Source organism: Salvelinus alpinus, chromosome 4, assembly GCF_045679555.1.
Source record: "Salvelinus alpinus chromosome 4, SLU_Salpinus.1, whole genome shotgun sequence".
In the NCBI taxonomy this organism is placed as follows: Eukaryota; Metazoa; Chordata; class Actinopteri; order Salmoniformes; family Salmonidae; genus Salvelinus; species Salvelinus alpinus.
This window is the reverse complement of record NC_092089.1, coordinates 9,221,513-9,233,906: the sequence shown is the minus strand read 5'-3', so window position 1 is coordinate 9,233,906 and position 12,394 is coordinate 9,221,513. Positions and strand designations below refer to the sequence as shown.

Below are 12,394 nucleotides of genomic sequence, written 5' to 3'. Positions count from 1 at the left end.
TAGTCCGTATGATCAAAACAATTTTGAAGCATGGATTCCGATTGGCCAGACCAGCATTGAATAGGCCTTACCACGGGTAGTTACTGTTTGAGTTTCTGCCTATAGGAAGGGAGGAGCAGAATGGAGTCATGATATGATTTGCCAAAGGTAAGGCGGGGGAGGGCCTTGTAGCCATCCAGGAAGGGAGAGTAAAAGTGTTCGAGAGTTTTTGAAGTGCGAGTACTACAGGCTATGTGTTGATAAAACTTCGGTAGCGTTTTCCTCAGATTTGCTTTGTTAAAGTCCCCAGCTGCAATACATTTTGCCTCAGGATATGTGGTTCCAGTTTGCATAAACTCCAGTGTAGTTCCTTGAGGGCCGACGTGGTATCGGCTTGAGGCGGGATATACACGGCTGTGACTATAACTGAAGAGGATTCTCTCGGGAGGTAATACGGTCAACGATAGTGAGATATTCGAGGTGAACAAAAGGACTTGAGTTCCTTTACGTTATTAGTTGTTAATCATGAAACATACACCTCCGTCTTTCTTCATCACAGAGAGTTCTTTATTTCTGTCTGTGCGATGTACTGAGAACCCAGCTGAATGTATGGATGGGCACATGTATGGAGAGCCATGATTACATAAAACAGAGTATGTTGCAGCCCCTGACGTCTCTCTGGAATGAGATCCTCGCCCTGAGCTCATCTACTTTACTGTCCAGGGACTGAACATTAGCGAGTAATATACTCGGAAGCGGTGCATGGTGTGCACTCCTCCTGAGTCGGACTCGAAGTCCACTCCGAATACCTCTTCTCCGCCACGGCATCTGGAAGGAAGCTCTAGTTAAATTGCTTTGGGGGATACGAACAAAGGATCCAATTTGGGAAAGTCGTATTCCTGGTCGTAATGCTGTTGAGTTACCGCCGCTCTGATATCCCAAAGTTATTTCCGGCTGTATGTAATAACACCAAAAACATTCTGGGCTAATAATGGCAGAGCAGCTGTACACAAGCCTAAGATCACAATGCGCAATGCCAATGCATTGACTGGTGTGGTGTAAAGCTCACCACCATTGGACTCTGGAGCAGTGGAAACGTTTTCTCTGGAGTGATGAATCACGCTTCACCATCTGGCAGTCTGACATACGGATCTGGGTTTGGCGGATGCCAGGAAACGATATCTGCCCCAAAGGAGGAGGAATAATGCTGGTTCGGGCAAGGCCTCTTAGTTCCAGTAAAGGGATATATATATATATACCTAGTTACACCACCTAGATACACCTAACTACACAACCTAGCTCCAACAAGCTACACCTCCTAGATCCACCTAGATCCACCACCTAGATCCACCTAGCTCCACCACCTAGCTCCACCTAGCTCCAAAACCTAGCTCCAACTAGGTACATCACCTAGATCCACCTAGCTCCACAGAACTAGCTACACCTAGCTCCACCACCTAGCTACACTTAGCTCCACCTAGCTCCACCACCTAGCTCCTCCTTGCTCCACCTAGCTCCACCACCTAGATCCACCTAGCTCCACCACCTAGTTACACCTAGATCCACCACCTAGCTCCTCCTTGCTACACCTAGCTCCACAACCTAGCTCCACCACCTAGCTCCTCCTTGCTCCACCTAGATCCACCTAGCTCCACCACCTTGCTCCACCAAGCTCCACCACCTAGCTCCGCCACCAAGCTTCACCTAGCTTAACCTATCTACTCCACCTAGCTACACCACCTTGTTCCATCTAGCTGCACCTAGCTAATCTCCTAGCTACACCACCTAGTTCCATCTAGCTACACTTAGCTATACCTAGCTACACCACCTAGTTCCATCTAGCTACACTTAGCTAACCTCCTAGCTACACCACCTAGTTCCACCTAGCTACACTTAGCTATACCTAGCTACACCACCTAGTTCCACCTAGCTACACTTAGCTATACCTAGCTACACCACCTAGTTACACCTAGCTACACTTAGCTATACCTAGCTGCACCACCTAGTTCCACCTAGCTACACTTAGCTATACCTAGCTACACTTAGCTAACCTCCTAGCTACACTTAGCTATACCTAGCTACACCACCTAGTTCCACCTAGCTACACTTAGCTATACCTAGCTACACCACCTAGTTACACCTAGCTACACTTAGCTATACCTAGCTACACCACCTAGTTCCACCTAGCTACACTTTGCTATACCTAGCTACACCACCTAGTTCCACCTAGCTACACTTTGCTATACCTAGCTGCACCACCTAGTTCCACCTAGCTACACTTTGCTATACCTAGCTGCACCACCTAGTTCCACCTAGCTACACTTTGCTAACCTTCTAGCTACAACACTTAAATAGACCACATAGCTCCACCTAAATTCACACCATTCGAGCCATTCCCATGTGTTTAGTTTCCCTACATAGTGTAGGCCTGGTAGCCTAGTGCTGTATGTAACGGATGTGAAATGGCTAGTTAGCGGGTACGCGCTAATAGCATTTCAATCGGTTACGTCACTTGCTCTGAGACCTGAAGTAGGGTTTCCCCTTGCTCTGCAAGGGCCGTGGCCTTTGTGGAGCGATGGGTAACGATGCTTCGTGGGCGACCGTTGTTGATGTGTGCAGAGGGTCCCTGGTTCGCGCCCGTGTCGGGGCGAGGGGACGGTTTAAAGTTATACTGTTACATGTAGACAGAGGTTTTAATACATGTCAGATTAACAGTTTCTCTCACCGTGTTACTCTAACTCTCTCCCGTCATAAAACCAAAACTGTCAATTAAATAGTGGAAGCTAAGCGCGAGCCCCTAATGACGTTATTTAGATCCTGGAATGGACAAACATCAGAGTTTGACATTCTTTCCCGGTCCCGGTCCTTGATCAGAGCGAGCAGAGAACATCTCTCCCGACACCTTTATGGGTGGACAGGTCTTGGTCTGACTCGGAAAGGTCGACACCACTTTGATGTGTTGTATTCTACACATCTGTTTTTGGATTTGTTCAGAATTCTCTTTCCTTTTCCAACTGGACGGTATTTACGACGCGACCTTAATGGTCAATTAGACCAGTGAGAATGATCTGTTACATTTACAAAAGGACCAGAGCAGTTATGTCACGAGGGAAACATATATTTTTTTGTTTATCACTTATTAACAGCTTTGACATGGTAATAGACACAGACACTATGAAGATTAGTCGACCTACGTATGTTTCCTAGTCCAATAATGGCAATATCATATTGGCTGCGTCACATAGGTGACATATTCATAACCAATGGTAATCCATAAAGATTTGGTTGAGGCATTGAAAACAGCGTTACCAGTTTAACACTTGAGGAAAGAGAGAACTACGAACAATATGGCCACTCTTAGAGCGAATCTTTACGGACAACATATTAAATCATACGTTTAGAAGTGTCTTTATTGTAAACATAACCCACCTAACTGGTAATAATGTTAAAAGATTCAACACATAGGCTGTCATCTTAATTTGAGTAAGTGCTGTAAATATGTATTCATTATAAATGGCTATAATAACGCTTTCTACACGCAGGCTAAACTTGACGCTGTTGTAAGGAAGAGCAGGTGTGCATCAGAGATTAAAATGTTGTGGGAAATGACGTGTTGTATAAGGATAACGTAGGCATATAGATAATGAATTATCTACAAATGAACTGCTTATTTGATTAATGCCAGGGAGATGTTCTGAGATATACGTTCATCCCATCGGTCACCCAAACCAGCTCTTATGACACATTCATATGTATAGCCCACTCAGAGGAGAAACTCGATGTTATTGTGATATAGAGTCATGTATCATACTGTTAAGTAGACTACAGTCTTTTCTAGAATACATAGGCTGTAAGGCTTTCTGTAAATACAGAGGCCAGCGGGCCGGTGTCAAGTTATTAAACTCTAATGGAACAAAGATCTAGGACTACATAATTATTCATATTGACTTGATAATTAATCATGACATAAATTCCCCGTTAATTGTATTATCCAGGCGGGCTGTGTTTGTTGTGCGGAGCCTCTTTCACCTCATTCCGCTAACACACACAGAGGTGGTGCAATTCTGTTCATGTTCAAAGCCGCTGCTGCACTTCAGCAGAAACAAAAAAGTATTTTTATTGAGAACAAATGGTGACATTTGAAGGGAGCAGAACGAGAGAGGTAGAGAGAGGCCGTGGATCGGAGCAGAGCAGGCCTCGGTGGAAGGAAGCTCAGAGCCTCTCTGCGTGGAAAGGAAAGCGCCTCTGGGTCTATTTGACAACAGTGAGATCCCCGGGGAGCCCACCTCACATTAAGTCTGCATTTCAATAAATCAGCCCTAATGAAAGTAAAGCGACGAGAGAGAGAGAGAGAGAGAGAGAGAGAGAGAGAGAGAGAGAGAGAGAGAGAGAGAGAGAGAGAGAGAGAGAGAGAGAGAGAGAGAGAGAGAGAGAGAGAGAGAGAGAGAGAGAGAGAGAGAGAGAGAGAGAGAGAGAGAGAGAGAGAGAGAGAGAGAGAGAGAGAGAGAGAGAGAATGGTCTGGTAGCGAGAGAGAGGTTGTGAGATCTAGGCGGAGAGAGAGAGAGGTTGCCTGACTCCCCGATAGGTCGACACACACCGGGACAGATATTAGGAAGTTGAAGCGGAAAGGAAAACTTTATAGGTGAAGTGGCGTCCCAAGAGACTCAATAACATTCCCCTCAGAAGTCATGAAGAACGTACAGCTCTCACACCACCTCTCCGAGGACTGGTGAAGGAATAACCCAGACAGAAACGTAGAAAATACCGTAAAGCTCGGAGAGAAAGAAGATGTCTAAACACACATTGTTACAGATATTTAAATGTTGGTGCTGCGCTTTGAAAAACGTATTTCGTTAGCCTCAAGGACGCGATGAAACAATAGGCCTACCAATTCATTGCTTTTTAATTTTCATTTGTATCACACATATGTCATTGTCGCTCACATTCAAGTGTTTATGAAAGTGTTCCAATTGTTACAACAACAGAACATATATTCTTTCTTTGAAAATATTTTATAATTTGCCTCCTATTCAGATGAGGCAAACAGGTTGCAATTCGTTTTCTGTAAGTTATGCAAATAGCCTAAAAAAAAACATTAATAGACTAATAATCATAATTATCATAATAATAATAATAGTAATAATACTAATTATCATAATAATAGTAATAGTAATAATAATAATTATCATAATAATAATAATAGTAACAATAATAATTCCCTTCGCCAAATAAAAACAAATAATCAGATGAAAGGAAGATCAGCGCGGTATAGCCGGTCGGATAAGTGCATGAGACAGGCCATTGGAGCTGGCGGCTGGCTGTTTAGACAGCGCTTTATGGATGGTTTAATATCGGCCGGTAAAGAAGGCCGACTGACCGGCAGACTGACTGAGGCTGGGCCAGGGGGATCACCCCGCTGGGAACTCATCATACTGCTCCTAGCGCCGGATTAATCACACTGGAAAATAAACCCCTGACAGCCACGGATAGAAGAATATCATTTATATAATGATAAGTATATCATTTATAATAAGCATATCATTTATCCCAACCAAGGTCACGAGTAGTCCCCGGATGGAGCTAAACGCCTATAAGAATGGCGTGAAAAGGCCCTTTAGAAAACGGATAGGTGGTAAGCTTCTCTCGACTGTGCTGTCTCAAACCAACATATCAATTAATACAGGCTGTGCCATTCCCAAAAGTCTTATCGTTTACACTTGATTCATAATTCCATTTCTAAAAGCAGTAGCCTAACCAAAGAGAAATACATTTTCATGCGACAATATAAAGGAGATGAAGGAAAAAATGAAAGCAGATTGAAATACAGAGGAAAACATTTTAATTTGGTTTTCCTTTGAATAATAAATAGCACTAACTCGCCAGTATAACACACTAGCGCGTTTAATTTACAATAAGATATAAATTAGTAAAAGTACTCTCGTTAACAAGATTGTGTAACTTTCAAATGCGTTTCAAATAAAAACGGGAGTAATGTATTTACAAAACAATGTTCAGTGTCCATTGCAATACAACTTGCATAAATTATAGGCAGCATTTTCCATCATTAAAAAAATAAATATCCAATGTATTCCACTTAGATTCCTCAAGTTCATCAGTCCATCTCCAGACCTCATACATCCTTTACAAATAAGATACAGAAGGCCTTATATTATCTTCACATAAAGTATAATATACATAATATTATATTCACATAAAGTATGGTATACCTAACATTGACTTCACATAAAGTATAGTATACCTAATATTATATTCACATAAAGTATAGTATACCTAAATTTGTCTTCACATAAAGTATAGTATACCTAATATTATCTTCATATAAAGTATAATATACCTAATATTGTCTTCACATAAAGTATAGTATACCTAATATTATCTTCATATAAAGTATAATATACCTAATATTATCTTCATATAAAGTATAATATACCTAATATTATCTTCACATAAAGTATAATATACCTGATATTATCTTCACATAAAGTATAATATACCTAATATTATCTTCACATAAAGTATAATATACCTAATATTATCTTCATATAAAGTATAATATACCTAATATTATCTTCACATAAAGTATAATATACCTAATGTTATCTTCACATAAAGTATAATATACCTAATATTATCTTCATATAAAGTATAATATACCTAATGTTATCTTCACATAAAGTATAATATACCTAATATTATCTTCATATAAAGTATAATATACCTAATATTATCTTCATATAAAGTATAATATACCTAATATTATCTTCATATAAAGTATAATATACCGTGGCAATGAAGCAGATACATCCTGAGAAAACCGTCTTCTAAAATCATCACATACAGCGGGACATTTACTGAGCCAGTCAACGCACATCTCATGAAAACGAAAGTGAAATGATAGAATAAGTCAGGGTTAATTCATCCCCCAACCCTGAATCAGGTTTAATTAATCCTTCGGGCCTGTCTCTGAGGAGAACAGCTGTAGTGCTGCAGGCCAGGCGTCTTGTCTGAGGAGCAAGATGCAGCTCTCCCCTTTAGAGAAAGGTTAGTTAGGTTAGTGTTGAGACCAGGGTGCAGGGGTGATGGCTTGGGCCTTTAGTCAAAGCCATTGTGACACCTACCTACAGACCTGAATCAGAGCCACAACATGGCCTTTAGAAGCTCACCTTTAGCCCACAGAGTTTGTCCTAAAGTCCTTCCCAGGTTGTATTAAGAGCTGAAGTTGCAGAGATAAAGGTCTTAAATAACAAAAAGTTGGCCCACCAGTCACTGATACTATAATAAAAATTGCACAACTGTTGTTAAAATAAAACATGATGGTATCTAATTATCGTGTAACCAATTCTAAAACACCATCATTTGTAGTCCATAATAACCAATCCAACTAAAGTGATATTTCTAACTTGTTAATTAAGTAATGCTGCGTTCCTACTGTTTGAGCAGGTCTCAATACGTTCTGTTAATAGGACCTCTGTTAAGACAACAACGTATCTCTGCTTATTGCCCTGAGAGACAGTCTGACACACAGGCCGACATTACAGCTAGCACCAACTCAGGCCTACACTAGCACTGATTACACTGAGGCCTTCATACGCCTTCTGCTAGGGACAAATACATATATGTTCTTTCAAAACGTCACATATTCAGTCAAAGGCCAATGAAGTTAATTCAAATGCATAAAATAAAAGTTATTATTTTGAAACTATAATGGCATGTTACGTACCTTTCTTAGAGTATAAATGTGAGGGTCTGAACTGTTGTTCAATGTGGTTCGAGTTCGTTTTAAGCAGAGAGTCAGTGGTGTGTTTATGCATGGTGCTGACCTCGGTAGCGGTCTGTGTGAGTCCGTCGTTAGCAGCAGAGTTATATGGCACAATCCCTTGACCCTGCAGCGGGCTGAAGTTGCCATAGTTTGTGTAATTACTGTAAAACGGAGACGTGTAGTAGATGGGTCGTCCTAGGATGGAAGAGGCGGAGTACACAGCGCCAGGGACAGCCGGGGAGGGGGTGGAGGAGGTGGAGGTTAGAAGACCGAGGGATGGACAAGTCTGCCCCGGGTGATGCTGCTGCTGCTTCGGGTCTGAAGTAGCGATCTCCGCTAAAGACCACAGTTTGGGTTTGACGGCTTGATTGTGAGGACCTGAGATTCGGCTGTCAAGACATGATTTGTTGTTGTTTTCCCGGTGGTGATGGTTTAAGACCGAGGCCTCAAGCCCTGTTAGTGGTGATGATGTCACGGGTTTAGATGACAGGCTTCGGTGTCGTTCATCATTCTCCAGTTCGTGATCATCATCATCATCCTCACATTTGTCCTTAGTATCTGACCCAGACTCACAGACCAGGTCTCCGATCCGACAGCTCACCTTATCCCCATCAGACTCCGCTGAACAAGAATGGTCTGTGAGGGTATCAACCTGCAAACTGATACCTGCAACAAAAAAACAAAAAAAGAGATTGAGACGAAGTAATTACCATATAATAACCATGGCATTCGACATTATTAGGATTACTATTATTATTGTTAATAATAATACTAATAATTACAACTCGTTCCGTTTTATGCCTTCCAATTGAAATGTGTCATCTAGTCTCTGTTATCATGTCGTTAATCATCTGTGGATAACTGTCAATAAAAACCAGCACCGTGCAGCTCGCGCTGTTAACTGGGTCATGGGCTGGGTAGCGTGGTTTACCTTCATCCTCCGCGGACGTCTCGCTGTGGTCAAGATTTTTCTCCAAGCGGTCATCATTCCTCTCTCCGTCTCCATCGTCCTCATCCTCACTCTTATTCCGGGGAGCCCACGTCATCTTGTTCTCTTTCTTCAGCCTCCTCCTGGCGTTGGCGAACCAGGTGGACACCTGCGTTAGGGTCATCTTAGTAATGATGGCCAACATGATCTTCTCTCCCTTGGTGGGGTAGGGGTTCTTCCTGTGCTCCTGTAGCCAGGCCTTCAGCGTGGCGGTGGCGTCTCGGGTCGCGTTCTTGCGGTAGGCCGGGTCGTTGAGCTGGTAGGGGTATCCCGGGCTACCGTAGGGGTGGTAGCTGAGCGCCCCGGCCATGCCCTGCGCGTCGTAAGGAGAGCTCTGGAAAGGAAAAATGATTATGAAAGTTTTTGTCATAATTTAGAATGTTGGTAATAAATATTGAAAAATGTAAAAACATAACTAAACACAACAGGTTGTGTATTGCGGTTGTGTGTATTGAGAGCTAACTTCGTGTGTATTGTGAGTTGGGCCTATATAATTGTTGTATTACCCTGATCATTATCGGTTTGATTAATCGCATTGCATTATGCTAAATAAATGATAAATGATGCATCGTAATTGGACTAATTTCCAGTAATCGCCGCCTAACTTCCTGCTTTTCTTTAGCTAGATTAGTTTTGTTGTCAGAGAGACGTGTTAGCATATCATTGCTTTACAGCATCACAAATCCAATTAACTACCCAGTGTATGTGCACGTTTTATAAACGCTTAGACACCCATGTCATTAGCATTGTAATTCCTCTTTTCATGTTCAAATTTCGCTTATTTAATTTAATGTACATTCCAAGAATTTAAATCGCATATAGTTTGTGACTGTCAGAACGGAGAACAAACGTCATATATTTGATTTCCCATTGGAACAATATGATATTAGGCTACAGGCTCATTCCAATGAAGGCCATTGGCTGACATCATATTCTTCTTTATGGGGGGGGATTTCTCCTAAATGATGTCCACTCAATTAGCCATGCACTGTGCTAACGGGCCCACGGAAACACACATCATATTCTTCTTTATGGGGGGATTTCTCCTAAATGATGTCCACTCAATTAGCCATGCACTGTGTTAACGGGCCCACGAAAACACACATCATATTTGCAGTGAGAAGAAATACAATATTCCATTGATCAATAAATAGCCTACAACCTCCACACACGACAGACAATATAATGTACCACTTGATGATTTATCGTGATGATAAATGCAATTCTTTCTACGAACAATGTTGGAATACATAATGTTGTGCAGGATCTCATCCATTTTACCCTTGAACTGTACAACCCATTAGACCCGCTCTGAAACGGTGGCTCTCTGCACGCTGCGCGCAAATACTCTACCGTTGGCTACTAAACGACAAAATTACAGCTAATTATTTTCGACCAGGCTGTCCCTCCTGTATGCATACTGACACAAGTTGTCTAATACGAATACGTGGAAGTCGAGTATTTACCATGTAGGAAGGGAATCCCGTGGCAGGGTCTGTGGAGTATGGCATTGGGCTGGAGAAGCCGCTGGCTGAAGCCGTGAAGGCAGCAGCTGATCCGGGGTAAGGACTAAAGGCTGATCCACTGGACGACCTGGCCAGCTCGTCGCTCCTCGGGGCAGCCAGGGCAGAAGCCCCGTAAGCCGGGCAGGAGTAGAGCGCCAGGGAGCCCGGCGGCTGGTAGAGGTAACCCTGGGGGTAAGACATGCCTCACTGAGGGTCTGTTGCTGCTGATTCCAAAGAGGAAAGCACGTAAAATATACTTCTGTAAAATAATGAGCTCACTAAACGGATCTTCAGACAATTCAAATAAAAAGAATGAAAAAGCGACCCCCAAAAGATCAGTCAAGTGCCCTGCACATAGAGGCAGGCGACGTCTCGATCCCCTAGCGTCCGATGTTTTTAGTAGCCTCAACTCTGAAGTGAGGAGTTGGAGGAAGGAGCCAGTGGAGTTCTGAGAACGGTGGAAAACACGAGCTGTCACTCAGCTGATCTGAATATTCCATCTCCGCCCTCTGAAATGGAGCCCTGGCTGAAACAGCACGGAGAGGACAGTGGAGGGGGAAGACATTCACTGGCACAATGTTCTTTAGTCTGCTGCAGCTGCGCATTTTGTGGAAATTAACTTGTTTCATGACAATAACGTTTCCTTGCTCAATGCAAGTAGGGAGATAAGTAGTGAGATAATTGAGGTAACATCCAGGCAGTATTTATTGCGCAAACTTCTTGTCAACTGAAATCAAAACATATTCAGTGACCGAACATCATTTATTACAGTGATATTTACTATTATCCAGGTTTTTCATCCTTGTCAACTTGCAGTTGATAATTGCGTCAAGTGGAGTATTAGAAAGATGGGGTTCAGCTATAGCACCGAGTGTGTGTTGGTCTGTGTGCCTGTCTCTCTCTCTCTCTCTCTCTGTGTGTGTGTGTGTGTGTGCCTGACTCTCTCTCTCTCTCTGTGTGTGTGTGTTGGTCTGTGTGCCTGTCTCTCTCTCTGTGTGTGTGTGTGTGTGTGTGTGTGTGTGTGTGTGTGTGTGTGTGTGTGTGTGTGTGTGTGTGTGTGTGTGTGTGTGTGTGTGTGTGTGCCTGTCTCTCTCTGTGTGTGTGCAGTGCGCCGGTCGGCCTGAGGGAGGTGTAACCCACTCCTCCAGCTCGTCGGACACCAGTCCATATTGGGGTTGATCTCCAGGCTCTGCTCCCTCCTGGCTGCTCCCTCCTGGCTGCTCCCTCCTGGCTGCTCCCTCCTGGCTGGTCTCTCCTGGCTGGTCTCTCCTGGCTGGTCTCTCCTGGCTGGTCTCTCCTGGCTGGTCTCTCCTGGCTGGTCTCTCCTGGCTGCTCTCTCCTGGCTGGTCTCTCCTGGTCCTCAAGTCAACAACGAACTGCACTATTATTTCACAGATTTCAAGTTTCTTTTTGAGACGTCTGTTGGACGTGGATACATGTCGAGGCCATATGTAGATGATCAAATAACAATGACAGTTTCATGTTAAAAAAATGCTGAATGGTATTTGCACGCTAAATAGTGGGATCATCATTATCACCATCAATCATCATTCATTTGTCACAACAAAATACCAGTTATGAGATGACTAAAGTGATATGATTCACATAGCGTACGGTACTTTTTTGGTACAATATAGCTGAGATTAAATTAAGCAATAATTTACCAACTGAAACTTTTCAATAATCGACAAAAAGGCAAAGCCTCTGTCCAGTCCTAAATCTGGCCTGAAACTGAACACGTCTTTCAGGATTCTCCCTCCAGTCTTCAATCACAGTCCTACTGTACCACCATGTCCCTTTAACTGAGAGCCATCTAATACATTGTTGTACAGTTAACCTATACAGAGATATATACCACAATGTCACTTGAAATGCGTAGTTTTCAGTCAAGTGTCCTGTGCCATACACCTAATTAACATTCCTTTAATCTGTATTCATTATATACATCAATATATACATTATTCAGTGTGCATAAATTAACAGTATATTTAGCATTTACACCCAGCGTAATTTAAATACATAATTGTTATTATTGTTATTGTTATTATTATTATTATTTCCAGTAAATATTATTGTTATTATTAAATGCTGGTTATATATTATAATTATATTATAATAGTAACAATACTTATTAATTAATG

At 42.4% G+C, this 12,394-nt stretch overlaps 1 protein-coding gene across 1 annotated transcript; it reads right to left on the bottom strand.

Annotated features, from left to right (window-relative positions):
• Window positions 1-5,796: 5,796 nt before the first annotated feature.
• irx2a (iroquois homeobox 2a) lies at window positions 5,797-11,113 on the bottom strand. The gene is made up of 4 exons (XM_071395634.1): window positions 10,215-11,113; window positions 8,692-9,082; window positions 7,722-8,426; window positions 5,797-7,030 (listed from the first exon to the last, which is right to left on the bottom strand). The coding sequence occupies exons 1-4, from the start codon at window positions 10,452-10,454 to the stop codon at window positions 6,945-6,947; spliced, it is 1,422 nt and encodes a 473-aa protein (XP_071251735.1). The 5' UTR covers window positions 10,455-11,113; the 3' UTR covers window positions 5,797-6,944.
• Between the last annotated feature and the right edge of the window lie 1,281 nt (window positions 11,114-12,394).

Excerpts from the sequence above, each read along its gene's own strand:
- irx2a (XM_071395634.1), bottom strand. The coding sequence starts at position 10,454 with ATGTCTTACCCCCAGGGTTACCTCTACCAGCCGCCGGGCTCCCTGGCG. Across the intron at positions 8,427-8,691 it reads GACGTCCGCGGAGGATGAAG|GTATCAGTTTGCAGGTTGAT; the intron begins GTAAACCACGCT and ends TTTTTGTTGCAG. Across the intron at positions 7,031-7,721 it reads ACATTTATACTCTAAGAAAG|GGGAGAGCTGCATCTTGCTC; the intron begins GTACGTAACATG and ends CTTTCTCTAAAG.